This window comes from Parasteatoda tepidariorum, chromosome 8, assembly GCF_982258835.1.
Source record: "Parasteatoda tepidariorum strain Cologne lab strain chromosome 8, Ptep-v5.0, whole genome shotgun sequence".
Lineage (NCBI taxonomy): Eukaryota > Metazoa > Arthropoda > Arachnida > Araneae > Theridiidae > Parasteatoda > Parasteatoda tepidariorum.
Genome location: NC_141762.1, coordinates 26,164,553 through 26,188,841, shown reverse-complemented (window position 1 = coordinate 26,188,841; position 24,289 = coordinate 26,164,553). Strand labels below are relative to the sequence as shown.

At 30.8% G+C, this 24,289-nt stretch overlaps 1 protein-coding gene across 2 annotated transcripts in view; it reads right to left on the bottom strand.

Annotated features, from left to right (window-relative positions):
• LOC107436906 (uncharacterized) overlaps nt 1–24,289 on the bottom strand; it is an 81,210-nt gene that overhangs the window by 10,485 nt on the left and 46,436 nt on the right. For both annotated transcript variants that reach the window (XM_087150040.1, XM_087150039.1), the window contains exons 23-35: nt 23,261–23,333; nt 20,695–20,793; nt 17,053–17,220; nt 16,827–16,961; nt 14,270–14,354; nt 13,362–13,450; nt 10,860–10,922; nt 10,686–10,778; nt 8,837–8,896; nt 5,017–5,111; nt 3,173–3,236; nt 1,045–1,208; nt 430–508 (exon numbers count right to left, since the gene is read on the bottom strand). In XM_087150040.1, the coding sequence (XP_087006166.1) occupies nt 430–508; nt 1,045–1,208; nt 3,173–3,236; nt 5,017–5,111; nt 8,837–8,896; nt 10,686–10,778; nt 10,860–10,922; nt 13,362–13,450; nt 14,270–14,354; nt 16,827–16,961; nt 17,053–17,220; nt 20,695–20,793; nt 23,261–23,333 (1,267 nt within the window). The remainder of the gene's footprint in view (nt 1–429; nt 509–1,044; nt 1,209–3,172; nt 3,237–5,016; nt 5,112–8,836; nt 8,897–10,685; nt 10,779–10,859; nt 10,923–13,361; nt 13,451–14,269; nt 14,355–16,826; nt 16,962–17,052; nt 17,221–20,694; nt 20,794–23,260; nt 23,334–24,289) is intronic.

The window sequence follows — 24,289 nt, the reverse complement described above, 5'->3', positions numbered from 1 at the left end:
TGCTGATGAGTTTCAACATTTTTATTTATTACTCTTTTTACACTTTTATTTATATTTTTATTATTTTCATCTTTTTGTTATAATGTATAATATATATACTCTTAAATCAACCTTGTAAGGAACTGATATAGAAGGTTTTTAATATTGGTTAATATTTTTGAAAAAAAAACTTGGCATAACTTAATTTTCCTTATACAACCAATTAAAAAACTTTTAAGAAATTGACAGGAAAAACTGAAATGTTTAGTATCCACGTCTGAATGTTCAAGACGTGATTCGTCCGGAACAAGAAAGTTTTTGTAATCAATTATTAACCCAAAAGTTTTGCTTATTTTATAGTTAATATATACTTCTTCAATGATTTATTGAAAAATAAAAATATATTATATATGACTAAAATTAATGTAAATAACTGTAAAATTATCTTACTGGTTTTGGGAATCCTTTCATGATTTCGGGAAAAATATATTTGTCTAGTATAGGATAACGCCTGCGCCTGTGCCTTGCCCTGCAAAATAATAAGATTAGTTTCAATCTATTGCATATAGCTACTACTTTAAATATTTTTTTTTTACTTTTAAGGATTTAGCAACCACTTTATTAAGTCAAACATAAATATAATATCAAACGTAAGTATTAAAATACATTTTTTTTTCTAAATTTAAATGGTTCTAAATTTGATTAGATCCCGGTTCACAACAGGGTATCGAACACCGACACAAGACTCGAAAAACAAAGTTGCTACCCACACTGTTTAAACATATATTTTATGCTGACAATTTAATTTCATAAATATAAGGTAAAGTATTAAATCTTCTATCAATGGTCAATACATTATGAAAATTAAGTACTTTCAGTAACCCAATTTGTTAAAAATCCTGCATTTTAATAATAAAAATTAAATGATATTTCAGCATTTTATAATTTTTAAAATCCAAAAATGTTTGATTTAATATCTATTTAAATGTCTTTCATATTTCACTAAATAAATTTGCTCCAAAAATAAATTTTAAGTAACAATCTTAAAATATAAAAAAAGTGTACCTTGATATAATTTTTGGCGATCTTGTGTTAAGCAGCTCTTTAATTTCATTTAAATTCATGAAAAAGAGTAGATCTTCATCTGGAATACGACCCTCAGAAAGCATCAATTTGGCTAGAGAAGTGTATGCTTTTCGCCAAGCATCGATTGTTTTGATTAACAAAGACTAAAAGGAAAAAAAGCAATAATTTCAGCTGATAAAAGATAAATTTGCAAGAACTTTAGTCCCAGTCCTAGTGTTTTGATTGTATTGACCACCTGGGCCGTGAAGCTGTCACTATCCCATTCTTCTGGAATTTTAGAACTATTTTGGTTAAGCATTGAAGTAAGCAGGCAGTGGGGTTGCTTTTATGAATGTTTCAAGAACTTTGCTTGAATAACTAAAGAGGAATAAAAAAATAAAACGAGCAGCTTATTCCAAACTATGTTTATTTGAAGTTGAAGTAATAAAGAGTTTTTTCAGCGTGAAGAAACGTTATTTTCAGAAGGGTTGATGTAGTTATTTGTTTTGATAGTTATGATATGAGGCTTCGGAGGTGAAATGTGCAGCCGTTGGTCTATGGTTTTTATCTTTTATATAATTTTCAAATTTAAAGATTTCATTAAAATTTACTGTTTTACATTCTATAGCTTTACTGAAAAACTCTGCTCTTAGTTGGTTATAGAGTTGGTATTTTCAGATCTGCATGTATACTGGTATTCTGGATGAACCAACTGGCATTGGTTATTTTTCTAAAGATCTTGTTTTGAAATTGGTTTAATTTTTTCAGTAGATGTTGTGATATTTTTGTCCATACAGGTGAGTATTGGGCTGATCATTGCTGTACATAGTTTAAGTGTACATAGTTCTTTAGTTTAGGTGGCATATTCCGATTAAATGTTTATTATATGGCTATTATTATGAAAAAAATGGATAAATATGACAACCGACACTGACGTCTTCAGGGGGTACCAGCTCCGGAACAATCTCCCTTGTATTATATACAAGAATGTTCCAGTACCATGTTAAAGAATTGTTAATAGGTCTTCGTAATCACGGACATACGTTTCAAAAAAATGGCTGAACAATCAGTTTCTCTTTACCGGGGTACAAACATCTCTGGGTTTAAGTTAAGCGCTCCAAGCCACCAAAATCCATTCGCATACGACGTGAAAACCCGCCGTCTTTACATCAGCCTGCTACTCAAGAGCACCAAACATTATGCGGACTTCACGACTCATGGACCTGAGTCAAGCATGAATTTTCATCAAGTAAGGCGCATAAGAAACCTGAGGAAACTGAAGGACGAAGGCCGAAAAAAGTTTAAGCTAAGTTTTGTTCTTTTCCGTCTTCATATATTAGCAGATTTTTAGCCCTGAACTCAGCCTAGAAAATTGTAGATTCGCAGCCTGAAAAGTAAAATACCCCTACCGGAGCCTAAAAGCGTTAAAAACAATCGTCAAACTATGACTATCTTAGATTCCTTGACTGAATTATTTAATTAAAATTCCTTGCCCCGTAAAGAGTTAAAATATAATTTACACAAATTGCTTAACTTGAGCCACAATGGCTCAGGGGATAGAGCACTCCCCTTCCAATGAGGTGAACCGGGTTCGGATCACCAGCGATAACTGGGCGACAAAGAATCTGCATCCGGTTCGCACCGACCACAGTGCTGACGTGATATATCCTCAGTGGTAGGCAGATCATGAGTTAGAGTTCCTTTGCCGTCAGGCTAACTGTGGGAGGTTCTCGCGGTCTTCCTCTCCATGTAACGCAAATGCCGGTTAATTCCATCAAAAAGTCCTCCACGAAGGCAGACTTCTCCCAATACTTCCCTTGTCTTCTGGATTGAGTTCCAAATTACGAGGCTACGGAGTTGAACATTAGTAGCCGAAAACCCAAACATTTGTCTGGCTGTTCATCGACGGTTAAAAAATAAAAATAAAATTTATAGACATAACTTATTTAAATTTATCTTTTCGATTCATTAAGATTGCCTCTTAGGACGTGACTGTCCCATCATTAGATCAAAAGTTATTGAGGTATTTCGGCTTGAGGCGGTAGATTGGTATTGAGGCGGGCTTTTACTTCTATTTTTTTGCACATTTTACTGCCCTAAAGAGAGTAAATGCTATTGTTTTACATACCTTTGATAATTCTCTTTGTTGCACTGCATATTGTCCTCGAGATATTAGAAACTTTAAAAACAATCTACAAGCAACACAAATGTTTCATTACCAGGATTTATTTTTAAAGAACAATATAATTCAAACATAATGTATTATTACTATAAGTATTTATAATTGGATCAAAGTTAAAAAATGGTTATATCATGGTCGAAGTCCTTGACAGCAAAATTAAAATTGTATCGTGTTGATGAAGCTTAATAATAAATATTGTAAACTTCTGGTGCAATATTTTTCTGGGAAATTTAAAGTGGTAGTCCATTTTTTGCTCTAGCATTTTATTATCGATTAAATAAATTTGGCTTGTAATGATTTTGATGACAACTATACATAAATTCAAACAAATATATAAGACCAGGTAAGAGTACAGTGAAATTTGTAAATTCGAGCGTAATTATACAGGTTATAAACTTAATGTTTCTTTCTATATCTATAGTTTATATTAACGTGAACTTTCGCGCATTTTGTGTGAAAGTTTATATTTATATAAACCACGGATAAATATTTTGGAGTGATGGTCTTTTGATGAATGATTCTTAATTTAATAAATTTGATTCATAGGGTTTTTATTAACCACTATTTCTAAATAATTCTAAGACTTACGGGATGCGGTCACCGTTACATAGCTGCCAACTTGTACAGCCCTTGAAAAATAATTTTCTTAGCGGAAGCAACATTAGCGTTTTGTCGTTATATCTCGAAGTTGAAAGTTGCAAAGATTTTTCAAATTAACACGATAAATCAATAATTTAAAAAAATTTGTAGATGAAATCTATTTGTTGGCTAATTATGCTTACAGATGTGTTAATGGTTGTGTTTTAAGAAAATTCTTCCTAACATAATTGTCGTTCTACAACCACTTAATAAATCTTCTTCAACTACCGCAGAAGTTGGCAGGTAAGCAGAGATGCCAACTTGCTCCGCTTTGTAACAAAACAATTTTCTAGTAGTGACGAAATTTAAGTTATTTTTTGTTTAGTATTTCTTATTTCAGGTAATTTCTTCACCAGTACACATCAAAAATTCAAAGTATCATATGAAATGCATTTTTATTGCAGACATCTCGCGGTGTCACTTTTAAAGAGTGACAGTAATTATCCGTACTCTGCCAACGCCTCCTATAACTGAAAGCCTCCTCACGGTTTTTATAGGTAGTCCGATCAGACCACTGTGGAGGATATCCACTTACCGAACGAGTCATTTAATACAGAATATAGTTAAAATAAGAAAGTGGTAGCAAATATATGACTGAAAATTTATTTTATTTATGAATATTATTGATTTGCTTTATTCACTTGTCAACCACTACAGATTCAATTCTCAAATATATAAGATAAATTTCTCTCAATTACTTTTATAAAAGGTTTTGGATTCATGCGCACAACTGGTTCATTTTTTAAATAGTCTGTGCGGAGTACTTATAAAAGACCGTGTGGAGGCTTCTTGATGTAGGAGGTGATGACTCTGCACGTTTTACTATTTAATTCACTACCAATTTATTAAAACTTTTTCAGAAAATGGAGCAGTTGGCATCCCTGAGTATGCCATAGCATCTTATAGTTTATTGTTAATCAAATTTATTGAATCAAAAACAAAATGATTGAAGTTGCAACCCCTTTATATATTCATAGAAAATAGTACATAAAAAATAACGCGAATTATTATTAGAATTGCAGAAACAATATATATATATATATATGTTACAAGAATGGATTTTTCGTCTTGCCATTTTTATGTTCTTTTAAATTTTTGTAATATTTTCTCAAGGTACTTAGATAGTTTATGCAATTTCAGCTTAAACTTACTTGTTTGGAAAACCCAATGAAAGGCTCAAAGATGAGAGCTTTTCTTCAAAACTTTTTTTCTTATTCGAAACTTTTTCAGGCTTCCCAACTAAACTCTGTCAATAAGAGAATGAAAAAAATATTTAATTTCTCTTTTTACAATCTCAAATTCTTAAAAACAAATTAAAAGCTAAATTTATCGAGAATTATATGAAAAAAAAACTTACTTTTGCTATTACTTTATGTGTATAAATAAAACCTAATGGCAAAACCGAGCTGGAAATTTTGCATTCATCTTAGATTTCCTTTAAGAAGTTCTAAGTGGTAAGAAATATTATTTCAAGATTTTAAGGGTTGCCTTCGTGTCTCCGAATTCTATTACCAAGATTTGGGGACTTTTTAAGCCCCCTTTAACTTAACAGTATCCAATATATATCAGCGAATGAAAAATCATATCATAAATAATCTCTCGTTTCGGACTTTTACCAGAAAGCATTGGTAACTCCTAGGTTTTATAGCAAAAGCTTGATAAAAATCCTAAATATAAATCCATTTAGAACTTCTACCAAGCAACTTTGGAAGATCTGAGGTTTTACCAGTAAGATATAAGATTTACTAAACTTAAGACTTTTATAGTAGCATATACACAAATGGCTCCTAGTGGTCAAAATTATTTTAAAGATGGCAAAATTTTTATCATAAAATGCGTTTCTTCTTTTAACAAGTTTGTCATAAAACACTCTTGATTAGCACTGTAATCCTTTAAATTAAAATGCTGATTAAAAATTCTACATCAACAAAGCTAAATATATTTAAATTTAAGTGATTGCTAAATCAGGAATACTTACGTTTGCTTAAATGAGTATTTGCCTTAGTCAAAATTTTTTATAGTTTTCCATTAATAGGCCAACATAATTATGATGGCAACCATCTAGTGTCTCCATCATAAGCCACCGTATTTTAATATTGTAACCAACATAAATAACCATCATTACTACTACTTCAATATTTTAATGAACCATTGGTGCATTGGAATGACCTAAAAATCTGAACCTATGCACATAAAAATATTATATATTCAGAGCTCCTTCGGGTCTAGTAGTGGTAGGAAATTTGCGTTAATGTAAGTAGTATTTTTATAACTTCTTCGAACCCAAGGTATATATTAGGATACATAGCCAAATACAGGATACCCACAACCAAGTCTTGAGAAAATTAAAGAATGGTGAAGAACTTTCCTCAAAACTGTTTGAAATTTCCTGAAGTTAACTTCTATTTTTTGATAAAATCAATTTTAAAGTTTTCACACAACGATAAAAGAAATTTTTTAAAAAAATCACTGATATCACTACTTAAAGGAACTCATATTTTTTTAAATGTACTTACAGCTTTAAAACAATTTTAGGCAGTGCTTGGGGCATGCCATATCAAGGCAGAAGTGGTTAAGATAGCACTTTAACCGATACAGCTACGAATGGACTATGTTCAGTTATCTAAACTAGTGCAAAAATAACTCGAATGAAAATTTTCTTACCTTCAAATTGAACAAAAAGCGTTATGAACGGACGTTGTCCAAAAACACTAAAATAATTTTGCAATCAGTTCTCTTTTAAGGGTAAATAACAACAGCAGTTAACTTGTATAAAGTGTATAAAATTTAATCTTAAATTACTTAAATATTATTATCTTCCATAATTATATATATATTTATATATTAATGCCCGCCTGGTGAATGACCTTTCGTCATACAGGCATCTGAAGGGCATATTTGTTGACCACTCTTTCATGACAACTGCAACTTGCAATAAATAAAATTTTACAATGGGCTGAGCTAAATGGTTTTACTTTTTTACCCTCCAAAACATCATGTATTCATTTCTGCCGAAAACGCGGAATTCATCCTGAACCGGAGCTTTTCATAAATAACACTCTCATTCCTGTAGTTGAAGAAGCAAAATTTCTAGGTCTAACTCTGGATTCTAAATTGACATTTTCAGCTCACATTCAAAAACTACGAAAATCCTGTTTTGCAAAATTAAATATTCTAAAAGTACTGACAAATACATCATGGGGGGCAGATACTCAATCAATGCTTAAAATGTATCATGCTTTAATCAGATCTAAACTTGACTATGGGGCCATTGTTTATGGATCTGCTAGAAGGTCCGTTTTAAGATATCTAGATATTATTCATCATCAGGGACTAAGAATTGCCACGGGTGCATTTCGTACATCACCTAATAATAGCCTATATACATTGCACAACGAACCTTCACTTGATTCAATGCGAAATAAACTGTCTCTTAACTTTTACTTTCATACTAAATGCCATCCTTCACATCCATTATGCTCTCATATTTTAACACCATCATGTACTACACATTTTAACAACAGACCTGCCTTAATTCCTACTTTTGGATTGAGGATGAAGAAACTCTTAACTAGTTTGAATTTAGAAGATTTTCATGTATTAGAAACTGCTGAACTGATTCCGTTTTGGAACAAAGCACGTGTCCAAATTGTTGACATTTTCGATGGCAGGTTAACAAAGGATAATACATCTCCAGCTATATTCCGACAGTTATTTTATGCTCAAATACACAATTTTAACAACTTTAACGTGTTGTATACGGATGGTTCAAAATTTAATCACCATGTTGCTAGTGCAGTTGTGTGCAATACAGAGGTAATATCCGAGAAACTGCCTTCTATCTATTCTGTATTTTCCGCAGAATGTAATGCCATTCTAGTAGCTCTCAAATTTATTTCAAAGCAACAGTTCAAAAAATGGGTAATTTTTTCTGATTCAAAGAGTTGCATTGATGCATTAAGTAATTCGGTCAAAAAACCACACTCTATTATCCCGCATATATTAAACTTATACTTTGACTTGTGCAATAAAGATTATGATATAATATTCTGTTGGATTCCAGGACATGTGGGCATTACGGGAAATGAGGTAGCAGATTACATAGCCAAATCAACCAACAACCTCTCAAATAAATCTCTCTGTTTCTATGACATTCAAAATTTGATAACAGACTCTCTAACACAGCTCAGGCAACTAAACTGGGACGCTGAATTTAACAATAAATTGCACGAAATTAAATCGGAAATCAAGCCATTTAAAACATTAAACTACAATAGAAAATCGCAAGTCATCATCAACAGACTGCGCATTGGACATACCCGTTTAACACACAAATATTTAATTTTAAACGAAGCACCACCAGAATGCAGTTTTTGCCGAGAGCATCTAACCGTGAAGCACTTTCTGACCCAATGTTTGAAATTTAAAATCAAAAGACGACAGTATTTTAACTGTGACTTCCCGACTTTAGCAATTTTACTTGGAGACTCACCTCATCCCAACTTAATATCTTACCTCAAAGACATCAGATTTTATAATTTGATTTAGCTCAAATTTTTAATAAATTGACCAGTTTTTACCGAGTTATATTGATTTTAGAAAAAGTATTCTAGTTTTAATTTAGTTTTGATTTTAACCAAGTTATATAAATTTTAAACAAGTAATAAAATTTTTATTAATTTATTTGAACTTTTAACCTAGTTTTAGGCGCGGTATAGCCAAATCATGGCTCTTGCGCCAAAAATTCACATCACTCACTCACTCACTCATGAGCACCATGTTAGGTAAGCCAACGTTGCTCCCACTGTAAAGATAGATAGTACAGGAATAGATAGTATAGAATGAAAGAACATCCATGCCTTGCCCGGGATTCACCCCCAGAACGTCTCTGATGCAAGTTCTGATGCCGGTTGGTCCATAATTATATATTATTTATCCCATTAAATACTACTTGTTAAGAAATTGACTTACCTTCAACAGGTTAATCAAAGAATTGCGGTCTTCTCTCCATGGCTTTGTTCGCATATCAAACTGAAAAAACAAAATTAATTAAAAAATTTCATGGTCACAAATTCAAAAAAAAGTTTTTTTTTATTCTTTTCATTCATGTTTTTCATGTCATGAAACATTCAAGTTTTTACTTTTCGTTTTTTGTTTTTCTTTCTGAAATATCAAAGAATAACAGAAAAACAAACACCTGATTCTTCAAATTTCATCCGACGCCTCATATTACAATCATCAAAATAAATAATAGCCTCAACAAATTTCATAATCACAGATTCAACTACAACAATATTGAAAGATCTATCAAGCGTTTCCCCACGCAGAGCAGCAACCTGCTTCCAGTTCTATAGCCACACATAGTTTAAAGCAAGCTGCTTTGTTTCATTTTCATTATTTTTATGTATTCAAGCAAGTTGCTTGAGTCCCCCTCATAGCTACAACACTGTCTGTTGACCACAAAGAACTCACACAATGCTACGCAATACCACAATGAGTCAATAATTTAAAAAAATTTTGTAGATAAGATATATTTGTTGCCTAATTATGCTTATAGATGTCTTTATAATTTTGTTTTTAGAAAATTCCTCCAAACTTTATTTTTTTCTGACTACCACTACGTAAAAGATTTTTCAACGAATAAGTTGGTAGACATGCAGAATTGCAGACTTGCTTTTCTTAGTAAGAAAAAAAAATTTGATTGGTGAAGAAATTTAAATCGTTTTTAGTTCAGTATTTCTAATTTTAAGTAATTTTTCTACCACTACATATCAAAAATTCGAAGTATCATGTAAAATGCAACTTTAATGCAGTCACATACCTGACAACTTTTAATCCTTTCAAGGATGATCTTTTCCAGTGGTAGTAAAATAAAATTTAAATTGCAATTTTACACAGAAACATTCGCTGTATTTTGAACAAACTTATGTGACATTTTGCAATTGTATTACATATTATTATATATGCTTAATTTATTTAAAAATAGTGGTGTATCAAAAATATTATAAATTAAGTTTATAAATGTAAGGAATATATAGAAAGTATACATTTCATTACCACTTTAAACATAGAAATAAAATTTTACGCCAAATGCGTAAAAGTTGGCAAGTATGCAGTCATCCCGTGGTGACGCTTTTAAAGAGTACTGAATATATGTACAAAGGTATACATACAATACGTATGTTCACATAATGTACTTACGTATGCACTATGCAATAACAATTTATATGCATTAGTTAGCTCATACAACGTACCTCCATATATATGTACATACTTAGATAAAAGAGTTGGACTTCGATTACAGGCAATTGCAGCTTTGTAATCAATTACTTGAAATCGTGATTACTATTTTCAATATATGTATTCACGTATGCTCAAAATTTGTGTGTACAATTATATATACACTGGGTATTCATATACTGTACAAACATACATTCCACTTGCATACATTGTACGCACATTTACCTAGATACTTTCGAATTGCCTTTATTGTAATTATATGCATACATATATTGGACATACATGTTTTGTACATATGTGCATACAGGTTTTTAAAATGTATGTATGTACAATATTTGTATATCTAAATATATTTACAATGTATACAAGTTATGTAAGTAATCTAAATTTTAAAATTTTAACTATAACGACCACTAATAACGTCTCAAGCAATTTAAATGACTAAATCAAATTATATTGAAAGATTAAAAGCGAGGGGCAGTCAAAGAGTTAAAGAATTAATAAACGAATAAAAATGAATTGAGTTTCTATCACTTTTTACATTTTTAGCCACCTGTAGCATTAGAAACGCTATTTTTACCTCTCTCAAACATCTGTGTCCATGTTTTGCCAAAAACTCTCTGTATTTTGCACCTGCCATTGTTTCAGATTGATCCAAAAATTCTAGAATATCCTAGAAAAAAAATATATACCTTAAAGTAGCTAGTTGAATATTAAAATTTGTATTATTGTCAAAATGATAACTAAAAAGTACCTTTACTGATTTAGTCTTGAAATCCTCAGGCTGTATTTCTTTTTCAATGTAACTAGCCAATTCCTGCAAAATTTTAGAAGTGTGTGAAGTTTATAAACAAATTCTCAATGTGTCTTGTTTTAAATCTAAAGAGTTGAGTTTATCTAGTTCGGCAGAATCATACTTAACTTTTTGTCAACAATTTCATTTGAACCTTAGCAGAGTCGAATTTTTAAACAATCCATAATAAAAATACAATAGATTTATATTTTAAGTACAAAAGTCATAGGTATTAAAAGTCTCTCCATGTTTAATTCCAAAACTCCAATTACTTGAGAATAAAAAGAAGGACATTACTAAAAAGTTGATAGTTTTATTTTATTTTATAACTGTCGTTGAACAGTTACTCAATTTTAAGTTGACAACTACCAATGTTCAACTCCGTAACCTTGTAATTTTGAACAAGATCCACAAGACAAAGGAACTCCTTTATCAAGTATTGGAAGAAATTAAACTTGGTGGCGGACTCTTTTAAGGGAACTAATCTGCATTTTCGTTACATAAAGAGGAAAACCCCGAAAACCTCAGACGGTTAGCCTGGCAGAAAGGGGCCGCTAACTCAAGATCCCTTAACCACTGAGGGATATTTTAAATCAGCACAGTAGTCGGTGCAAACGGGGAGCGGAATTCGTTACGACCATCATCACTGGTTTTCGAACCTGGGTCATCTCAATCGAAGGTGAACGCTCTATCCCCTGAGCCACCATGCCCCAAAAGTTGATAGTTTTACGAAAAAATCAGTTAAATATGCGACAATTGGCAGCCAATGAATTATTCAAGTAATCATGGATAATCATAGTCTGCTAAAAATTTCAAATAATATGAAAACTACTTCGGAAATTGTACAGTGCACAAAATAAAAATCGGACCACCCAAAGTAACTTTTGATCCAATGATCTGATCTTCAGGTTCAAGGACTCTATCTTAATGATTCGAGAGGGTGACATTAAATATGCTAATTAATTAATTCTGATGATATTTTAGTTACGAAATCAAATACCGAAACGTACTTTCTCTGAATAAACATATTTATTTTTTAAAGGATTCGGATTTTTAACACCAAAATAAAGGAGGTATCCGCAAGCTGCGAAATATGATCCCCTTAGTTCTGTCAGAAAAGAGGTCCAAAATCTGGACCCCATAATGTTATTTTTATTTTCTGCGTACTTCGCCATGTCTCGAGAACTTTTTCAAAAAAATCGAAAAAAATTTCACACAACTATGAAATTTGTTTATCTAAAGATAATTCCATGCCAAATATAACTTTTAATAATTACTTATTGTTTTTTCATTATTTTATTCAATAACAGTAGGAAAAATTTTTAATTATAAGTTACACAATGCTTTACATTATTTTAAAGAATTCAATTTTAGATGGCAAAATACAAATCTTAAGCCAAATCGGTCGAATAGTTTATAACATTTCAAAGTTTAAATAAGCTGTATTTTTAAAAATTGATTTCTCAGGAACCATACGACCAATTTCGCTAAAAATTTGTATTTTGCCATGTAAAAATTACATCAGCTTAAAATGACGCAAAAAAATTTATACCTTGCAATCAGAGATGCCAACTTACTCTGGACAGCGGATAAATATTTTCAAGTGGTAGCCGCTTAATGTATGATTCTTGGTTTAATAAATTCGATTTATAGCGTTATTAATCACCACTACTTCTAAATAATTCAAAGGTTTATGCAATACACAATCTAATTGCTGTTTAGCCTTGTTGATCCTTTTAAAAAGTTGGTAAAATTAGAAGAAAATTGGCAATTTTTAGTTTGTGGTTCTCTACCGTTTATTAAAATATTTTGTCGAATCCTGAGTAGTTGGCATCCCCGTACAATTCAAAATTTTTTCGACTATTATATAAAAAAAAACAATAAATATTTATTAAAAGTTGTATTTTGCATGAAATTTTATTTTATTTTATTTATTTATTTATTTATAAACGAATTTCATAATTGCGTGCAAAAGTTTTTTAATTCACCTAGTTCTCGAGATATAGCGGAAAACGCTAAAAAAATTAACATTATGAAGACTAAACTTTGGAACGCTCTCTTTACCAAAATATGGGGACCATATTTTCCAGATTGCGGCTACTCTCCATATTTTGGGGATCAAAAATCGAAATTAGTTGAAAAAAAGGTACGTTTATTCAGAGAAAGCAAGTTTTTGTGTCTGTTTTCGCAACTTAAAGCACCGTCTGCATTATTTAATTAGCATATTTGAGGTCAACCCCTCTAACCTCTAAGATTGAGTTTTAGAGCGCTAAAATCCAATCATTAGATCAAAGGTTAATCTGGGCGATCCATTTTTTTTATTTTGTACAATCTGCACATGTTACATTTGTTTTTATTCTAAACATATTTTGCACATTTCTTTAGTGCTTCAAGTTACGGGTTAATATTAAAAAAGTGTACGACAACAAATTTACCCATATAATATTGTTTGAAAATACTTACTTCTATAGCCGCTGGAACATCAGCACTTACAACTTCACTGCTTATTCTCATCAGCTCCGAAAAATCCCTATATACATCAGCATTTATTTCTAAAAAAAATATTTGTTTTATATTTCACTTGGCTAATTACATATCTCTAATAATAAACATATTATGTGTCGCTAACAGTAGCACGTATCTCTTACAATAAAATAATAAACAACAAAAATTTTTGTACAAAAATGACATACTTCTTTCTAGATATACGTTGGAGCTGAAGACATTAATCCGGGCAAAATTATCCTCATCAGTATAAAATATATCTCTAATAGTAAACACATTATAAGTCTCTAATAGTAGTATTATCTCTAATAGTAAAATAATAAACAGCAAAATTATTTGTACAAAAAAAATCAGACAAAATATATTTCTTTCTAGTTATGTTGCAGCTGAAAGCATTATTAATTCGAGCAAAACTATTCCCATCAGTATAAAATATAACCCATCAGTATTTTAGGAACCGATGGTAAGAAGTGGCAGCAATCTTCCATCATTTGAAACTATTGAATTAATGAATGGATTAATTGTGTTTACAAAAATAAAATTTTGATCCTTTAATTCTCAGTTTGCATGATATTGCAGGTTAGATATTAGCCCAATATGTGTATAGTGGTAACATATTCATTTTAAAACAAGTTTAAACTGAGTTTTTTTTCTCCAAAAGCTACATTTCAGTATTTAAAATATTTTTTGGTTCAATATACATGCTACTTTTAAAAAGAACGAGCAAAAAACTAAAAACAATTTAACATGCCCAGTGTATCCAGTGTACATGCCCAGTAACAAACTATTTTAGCATGCCCAGTGTATCATCATATTGCAATTCTAAAAACTTATAAACATACGAAACATAAAAAAAAAAAACTTACCTCCTCGATATTTTATTAAAGCATTCAAAATGAACACATTCCAAACAGAAGATGCTTCGCTATTTTTTACATGAACAGTCATAGTCTAAAAGAAATTTAAAGAAAACAAATTATAACATCTATACATTTAATTCAGTTACTAGGTTTAAAAGTTCAGTTACTAAGTTATGTGTTTCTAATAATCTTGGCTTCACCGGTCACCGGTAACCCCCGTGGCGCTTCGAACAAACTCAGTGCCGGTCACCCCCATGGCATTCAACGTGTTAATATAGAGTATGACCTTCTGCAAGCAAATGCCACAGGCAAATAAAATTGTTAAAAGTGGTGACTAATAAAAATTAAAAATCCATTTCAAAACTTTAAATTTAGCAACTCTAACTTGCATATTTCTTTCATCTCACCAGTTAAACTAAATATATAAGGGATATCAACTACTCCGCTTTCTGAAAAAGTTTTTAATAATTGGTAGGAAATTAAGTGATAAAAGTTGCAGAATAAGGATAATTACGCCTTTTCTTTAAAAGAGTCACCAAAAGATAACTGCAATGAAGGTGCATACCTGCCAACATGTGCAGTAGCTGAAAAAGATTTCACAACGTGGCAGTAAAACAACAATTAAAGTTGAAACATTTTCTAAAAATTAAACTACTTAGACATTTAAGAGCTAAATAAAATAAATTAACAAATAGGTCACATTTACATATTTTTTTTAAAAATGCTTATTTGAAAAGCTTAGTGGAAGAACTGGGTAAGTGACATTTTTAAAAAAAATTGAGATTTCTCAGGAAAGTTCTTATTTTAATTCTATTTAAATATATAACATTCATTAATATTGCTAAATCTATTTATGCCGAAGATATTCAGTGGACGAACAGGTTAAACAACATTATTTGAATATTCAGAGGATAGTAGTGGATGAGTGACGTGGCGACATGTAGTCAAGAAACAACCCTAGAAAATCTCTTTTTTGGCATCGAACGCTATGGCAAGGGGAAAAAATTTGGTGAAAATGAAAAACTTGAAACAACAGCTTCCATGCATTAAAAAGGAATTAATGTTTTTTTACGAATCAATAATTAAAAAGTACAAGAGAAAATAAACAGCTTAATCATACATTTTTTTTGCTTCTGGTTCGCTTAGTTTGTGTTTAAACGCACTGCCCAAATAAAAAATTAAATTTTTTTTTCAAAATAAAGTAACGTTGAAAATAAATATTATTTAGTGCTTAGGCAACTTATTCAGTTTAGTATTACTGTTACCTGCTATTGTTACATATTTGTTTTTCTTTTTGAAATAAAATTAAATAATCAATAAATCGGTAATGATCAATGAAAATGACAAATACTATACTAAAAATAACTTAAATGACGTTACCGCTAGAAAATACGTTTCTACAAATCGGAGCAAGCTGCGATCTCTTTACTATTGATAATGAATGCTATCTGGTTTACTATTGATATTGATAATGAGTTTTCGTTTCAAACATCAATATCAATGAAAGATAAGTTATGGTGGTTACGATTAAATAATTTAATTTTGTTGTCCTCGGCCATTAAGCAGAGAGGGTGAGTTACGCTCTTGTTTTCAGTGGCGCCCTCTATGGCCAAGAATTCTACTTCTGATTCACACATTCGTCACACCCTTTTTTATAGGGCGGACCCATTCATGCACCCCCAGAAGTATAAATTGTTATGGGAACATAGAGGACTTTGTGACTCGACAAATGTTACATGCACCAGTCACCATTTACAACCCGGGGAGCCTGGATTCGAACTCCCATATTCACGAACGTGAGATCAGAGTCTTGCCAACCAGGCGAATAATTTAATAGATTAAATATATAAAAGTAGATTCAGTTTCTAGGACTTCTTACATTTTTAGTCGCCTGTGGTAGCCCTATTTCTGAAGGCCAGGCAAGAGTCACAATGAATTCTTACTCTTTCGTAAGAGTATACAATCCAAAATTCTTCAAAATTTTAGTAATCTCAAAAAAAAAAAAAAAAAAAAAAAAAAAAAAAAAAAAAAATTTCGAGTGGTAGTAAAAGTAAAGCAACAATATTTTAGTAAATTAGAATCAAAAGAATTTAGTCCATCTCCACATATAAATAAATAAAGCAGATATATAAAAAGCAAGACAACCTAGGAATCATTTACGCTAATTTAATTACCAACGATGCTCGGCCTATGTTTCCAGCTCCATATGACAAGTGAAAGGAGCTAGGAATCACGTTCTAAAGTCTAATAAAAATTTTATAAAAATTCCTTAGTAAATTTTTTTTTAAAAATTTCCTTTAATTCAATAACACAACAAAAAATATTTTTTTCAAATAATTCAAATGTTAAATGATAGGTCAATCCTCACTCACAGCCGTAATAAACTTTAATTAAGCACTTCTTCTAATTTTTGTAGTGAAAACGCGAAATTACAAATGATAATACATTTTTACCAGTATTTTGGATAAAAATAGTTTTAATTACCTAAGGTTACATACATATGTTTCAAATATATTCTGTATTCAAATAATTCATTAAAAAAATATAAGTATAATTGACTCACATCAGTAATTTCGGTACACGCATGCAATAAGGCATCAAACAATTCTTGAGACGTGTTATAATTTTCAGTTGGAATTCTGTAATTCTCATACTTTCTCGCTGCTTTTTTAAAATATTTTTCGTATCCAAATAGTAGCTAACAATAAAAACAGAAATTTCATAAATAAGAATGGTGGCAAACAAAATTACAGCAAATTCATTATTTCTGTTCCACCGGGTCTACTCACCCTACGGAGTTGTAAAAGCTCCTTTAGACTTGTTAAAGCGTCTGTCTTGGGTTTTCCAAACCTGTCATCAACTATGTGAATAAAATCTGAAACTTCTAATACATGGCCAAACGTACCGATGCTCGCTATTTTCATCATCTGTTCATCAGAAAATCTCTTTTCGTAGAACTTGAAGAAGAAAAATGATAAAACGAAAAATATCAACTAGGTGCAACTTTAAATGCATCAAAGTTTAACTAAAATTCTAAATTAGATTTATTAACTAGCTGAATATCCGTACTCCATACAGTATGAAAAAAACTAAACTATCAATAAATCAGTATTGAGCAGCGCAACAAAACTTAAAGACTTATATCAACTTCCCAAGTAGCACATATCTCAAAAACGATATCGTAAAAACGCAGCTTGAACATTGTATGATATCGAAGCGAAATATTGTACAATATAAAAATGGACCCCTATAATAACGTAAATCTTCAATATAGCAAAAATATATTATTCGATATTGTAAATATGTTGTGGAATGTCAATCAGCTGACATTGCTAACCCGATATTCAGTAAACGAATGCTGGCAATCACCAAAATTACGTTATTTGTTAAAATAAATGACTAATTTTGATTTAAAACTTAATAAAGATCAAAATGACAAGTTTCATAGAGTTTTACGCAACATCAAATGGGAATCGTACAATATCATACATACAGTGTAGGTGTCGATTTCCTCCGATATTGACAATGTCGGTTAATATATATTAAGGCTGTTACAATATCTCTGAGCTACACTGATGGACAAAATTAAGAGATGGAAAGCATTTTCGCACATTCATTTGCTCATGCAAGATACCCGCACACCGCTCCATGTGTTTGACAATGGTTCCGTGAATTCCGAGAGGTACAGACAGGAGGTCCTAGAGCACTATGTGCGTCTTTTCAGGGGCGCTGTTGGCCCTGAGTTCATTTTTATGGACGACAATGCGCGACCACATAGGGCTCTCATGGTTGATGAGTATCTGGAAAGCGAGGATATTCAACGAATGGATTGGACAGCCAAATCCCCTGACCTGAATGCTATTGAACATGCTTGGGATGCTCTTGGGAGAGCTATTGCGATGCGCCAACCTCCCCCCAGAACCATTCTGGAGTTAAAAATTGCTCTGGTGGAAGAATGGGAGGGTCGTCCACAAGTCCTCCTTAACTCCCTTATTAACAGCATGCATACTCGTTGTGCATGCTGTCTGTCTGAAAGAGGTAACCATACACCACACTAGAGGCAACACACACTGTACAAGCCTCACTTTTATTGTCATTTTTTATCCTTAAGTTCAGACTACATTGGATTTATTGGCAATAGGTCTTGCCAGTGAATGGCACTTCCATTTTTGTTTTGTATGCTTTATTATCATGGAATAAGGTATATCCATACCAAATTTCATTTATTTATATTCAGTATTTTTTGAGATATTTGGGAAAATGTCTTCCATCTCTTAATTTTGTCCACCAGTGTACTTGAGTTAATAAACAAGGCTAAAAAAATACCGTTTTTTTAATAACTATTGTTTTCTATACTTGCCGGTGGCTTTACGTTAATATATTAGGCAAAACTCGTTTTTAGTAGTTTATTTCATCAAAATAACAATTAACTACATTTAGTATGTTTTGATGTTATGGCTCAAAGTTAATTCATGATGATCAAAATGTACCACAATTAGGCGATTTTTCTAGTACTCATTCCTTTCGAAGCCCCGATTAACACCTCCATTCACATTATTAAAACTGCAGACCAAATATTAGATAATGGTAACATTTATACATAAAATAAAAGGATAGATTCTTCGATTAACTTTCACTTTAGTTATTATAAAATAAATTATCAATTTTTGAATAAGACATAGAACTTTTTGACTTATTATTGTTGGACGCGAATATCTTGTTTAAGGTTAGAGTTCTATATTCGTATGAAGTATTAGGCCTACTGAAAAGTTCTGTTCTTGAAAATACACGCCTCTTTTTACAGTAATGCAAAAGGCTCTTTCATAAGAGAAAGTGGTAGGAGAATTACCTTTTTAATCAATGGTAATGTTCTCGCTTAAAGACACATATATATATGGCGCGAAACAGCATGTGCATACATGGGTGATTCTCAGGAAATATGACAATTCACTGTCCCTTACTCCAAGATCTAATACTATAATACTAAAAGAACTTTTCTGGAAAAAAAAATAATAACTAACATTGCTGTTGGCATTTTGAAATGACTTTTTACTATCATTGACTGTTTTGTATAGTTAAGAAATTTAATTGAGTTTCCGGCATGTCACAAACAATATTTCCAATAATGACTAGCTTCAAAACTTCGCAAAAATTTTTAAATATCTAATTTTTTTCATCTCAACCGTTGTAAGCATTTCTAGAATATACGCAGAGGGTATTATTTACTAAAACTTCGTCTAAAATAATTTTTTCTGTCAATAATTTGTTTGTCACATGAAAATCTGTCACTTTCCTAGCTACTTTTATTTAGTAATTTATAACCAAAATAGATAGAGCCAGCAATCAATATCTTATGTTAATAGATTGATAAGATACCATCCTATCTGAACATGTCTTGTTGCATGAATAAAGAACCAACTTTCTGGTACAAAATCTGTTTCAAAAATATTTTCAAGGTGAGTAGGTTTTTATGTTGTCATTTTCCTGTCTTCTTGAAATCATTAATAACATAAACTACATAAATTTATCTGCGTTATTTAACGAAATCCTGCTGTTTTCTGCGGATTGTAAACGTCTTAGGCCGAAGTGTTAAATTAAAGTTAAATGCTATAAAATGGAAAGTTTGTCCTTTTCCCGGCTTATGAATGAAAGGACAATGACGTGTTACCAGAAAACATTTTAAACAGTATATTGTAAAGAGGGAAAGCAAATATTAACCTAATACCAAGTTTATGTATGATTGCAATATGCTTGGATGTAATCAAAGTTATTTATTTATTTAATGATTGATTATCATACTCAATTTTATTCTGTACATATCAGCAACAAAAATTTTTTTGTTTCTTTCTACAGGGGATAAAAAGAATTAATTTAAGCAATTTATGGTCCATCTAACATAAAGGCTTAAGTTGAGTTACTTACTATTAACTTAAAATTACTGTTTTTTAAACTTTTAAACTAATATGTCATTTTCCTGGCATTCAAGATTTGGTGAATTTATATTTTTTTTCCCTTGATAAAATGTCAATAAACTACTCTGCTGTCTGAAGATATTAATAAATGTAAGATATTAATAACTAAAGAAGTATAAAAAAATTCGAATATATTAAAGACTTTCAATTTGAAGAAATGTTTTGGTCCGAATTGTTGTGTTTCCAAAGAATCACCCACATAATTCAAACTTGTAACGAAAGTGTCCGACAAAACTAAGTGATACATGATATATATATATATATATAATATAATATGAGAAATTACCTTTAAATGTACATTTGATATATGTACATTTAAAGGTAAATGCCTTGCTGAATTTTTTTTATAAAGGAACCTTTTGCATGTTTTTGTATAACGGAGTGTGTTCTGTCGTGGTGAGAATTTTTTCTGATAGATCTAATATAAACTGCTTTCATGAAATATTCTAGATAACTTACATCACAAAGATGAAACATGGCACGATTGTACATAGAAATCATTCCTTTGCTATAATATGCTGCTTTGATATCTGTACTCCAATTGCTTCCTGTGTTTCTCTGAAATATGGTTTAAATTTATTACGACAATGTTACCATTATTATAACAACATTACCTTTAATTACTGTGACACCGTTACAATTATAATAACAGCGGTATAAAACAAAGAGTTGTATAAATTTAGTTAACTCGTTGACTAATTATCAATATTTTTTTCTCAACAAAAATACAGTTGCATAAAGTTTTAAGTTTTTACTTTAAGAAACTTAAATGGAACAATGAAATCAATTTTCTTTAAAATAATCAGAAAACAAAGACTGTATAACACTTTGCGCAGTATTGTAATGTGTGTTTTTACTTAGCGACTAAAAGTTCAGTATCAATTAAAAGTTATTATTTTACAGCTTTAAAAAAGTCACTTTTCAGTCAATCATTTTTATTTATTTGATTTACTTTTTACTTGAATTTTTTGTTTTCTGTTTTGATTCAAAGTGTCCTATAAAAGTGAATACATATATATATATATATATATATATATATATATATATATATATATATATATATATATATATATATATATATATATATATAATAAATACAAGAAAACACGGCGAAAGTTAAGAAAAACAATAAGAACGGCACGTTAAAACCCTATTGTTACACTCAATTTGCGCTTTTGTTTTCATATTTTGTAATCTGGCAATCTTTCTGCGAAAACTTTTTTAAATCATTCTTGAAAAATTTCCCGTCCATGTAAGTTAATCTTATTGCGCCACTCGCTTTATAGTCCATTTTTATACTGTTTTTTCTTTTTATTTTATTTTATCTTCTGCTTTTACATGTTATTTTTACTTATTTTTACTTTTTGTGTTCTATTTTATTTGTTGTAATTTTTATAAAAAAAATTTTTGAGTGCTCCTCTCACTATTGTATCAATATATTTTGCTTTGGCTTTATTGATACAATATCAGAAAGCACTCTGTTTTGCGGATATAATCGTGTGGGCTGATGAAGAGATTATATCTTTTTTTTCCGGTTTTTTAAATAAAATTTCCTCCTTTTTTTTTAAACTGTTGTTTCTTATTTTTTTACTTATTATTTCCCCCCTCCCTTTTTTTTCATATGTATATAATTTTTCTTCGTTTTATTCTTCATTTTGAACTTATGTATGTATATATATATGTATATATATATATATATACAGTCAAACCCCGCTGTAGTGAGCACGGTTTATAGTGAACTCCCGGATATAGTGAACGAAATGCTCGGTCCCGTGCCTTGCTATACACGTAAAATGTTATTTTTTGTGGATATAGTGAACCAAAAAAGTGAGGAAGTTGGATATAATGAACTTTTTTCTGTCTCCGACTGATTTTTTTTCTTCATTTTTCTTGTAATAATTTTAAAATTTCTACTTCAAAATAAATACATATAACAATGTTTAAAACCATCTATAGAGGGGAATGTAGCGATAAGCATTTTTTCTTGATTGCTTCTTTTATCTCACTTTCCAATCCCTAAACAAACTAAGCAGATGTTTCCAACCCAGGCAGTTGATGCACCTGTAAGATGTCAGTGGGATCAATATGCATTTTCTGTCTGAGGGAATGAGTAATTATTCATTATTGGTCAAAGGGTTGGACACTAATATGTGTTGATAAGTCCCTCATTTCAACTCCTTTTTGTTCTCAGTTCAGTTAAGAAAAAGTCTGAAAACAAGTGTCTCAAATTTAACTATGGTGAGCAGTAAACGTAAAACGTTCTCCATTGATGATAAAATGGGCACAATCAGAAAAATTGAAAATGGATGCAATCAAGTTGATATTTGCTCGGAATATAAAGTATCCAAATCTTCAGTTCGTAACATATGGAAAAATAGGCAATTAATAATTTCTGCTCATGAAAAAAAGTTATAGGGCAGAAGAAAGTTGAAAAAAGCAGATCACAAGGATGTTGAAGAAGCATTACTGAAGAAGTTCACCATTCGAAGAAGCCGCAATCTCCCAGTATCTGGAGAAATGTCGATGAATTTGCTAAGCGATTTTATGAGACTACTTTTATAAGCTCGAATGACAGTTTAGACAGGTTTAAAAAGCGGAATAACAGAAATTCAGGAAAAATTATCTGAGAGTCAAGAAGTGTTTCCATATCTGATGTTGGGGATTACTCATCTGCTAAAAATTAATTTTTTTTTTTTTGCACGCAAGACGAAGAGTAATGAAAAATAACACCTTTTTTGCTACTACATAATATTTTCCAGTCATTTATTTGAATAATGTGTAATAAAAGGGAGGAGTTTGGGAACCGTTAGTTAAATTGCCTGCGTAACGGATATAGTGAACTCCCGGTTATAGTGAACCAAATTTTCAGTCCCTTGAAGATTCACTATAGCGGGGTTTGACTGTATATATATATAAATTTGCCCAATTGAAATTAATTTACCATTTGTTCATGTTTACAATCAATAATATTATAATATCTTAAAAAACTGAAAAACTTGTAGTAAAAACTAAATAGAAAAATTACCAGGAAACTCAAACGCATGAATTTGAATAACACATCCAAGTTTAAAGGAGACTGAGCACCAGGCATTACTTCTCTAAAAGAAAATAGGCTTTATTAAGTAATGATAAACAAAAAAAAAGATTAAAAAAAGCGAAGAAGAAAATAAAAGATTTAACAAACTTCCAACGTCTCTCTGCAGGTGGCATAGCACTTCGGAATTTTTAACTAAACGAATTTTTTAGTTGTCACGTATACAGTTTGTTTTACATTAAAAATTTAAAAAAAAAATACAATATTCAGCTGTTTATGTGTTAGAAATGAATTAGTAATGAACACGATCAAATAGTACGATAGCAACTCTAAATTCAACCATAAACACAAGCCTGCCAACTACTACGCTTTTAAAGAAATGTTTTATAGAGTAATAGACATTTAAATTCCAAAGCTTTCAAAATTTTTGGCAATTTAGCCAACATATTAAGAGCCTCAAAACGAGAAAGCTGGAACAAGTGCAGAGATGCCAACTAGCTCCGGACAGTAAATATATATTTTCGAGTGGTAGTTTATTAATGTGTATTTTTTGGTTTAATAAATTCAATTGATAAAGTTTTTATACACCACTATTTCTACATAAATTGAAAGTTTATATAATTCGCCACTTTGTTAAAGCTAAGTCATGCTACACAATGTAAGCACAATTAATCTAATATTTGTAAATTTGAATTAAGTTGTTTACCGTTTTTTAAATTGTTATGGCCATCTCTGCAAGTGGTGTAACATATAAACCTTTAATTCATTTACATGTGGTTTTGTGGAAACTAAGTTTAAATGAATAAAAAATTATACATTATAACATAAACTTAGCTACCACTAGAATCAATTTTTATACAGAGCGTAAAAATTTGGCAACGTAGCAAACAGCGCACGCAGCTGAAAACAAATGTACAAATATACTTTAACTCTGTGCTGTTTAAAGAATACTGGTTGCTAAGAAAAGGTGTGATAATATGATATTCATCAGAGATGTCAGCTTGCTCCGGGCAGAGGATA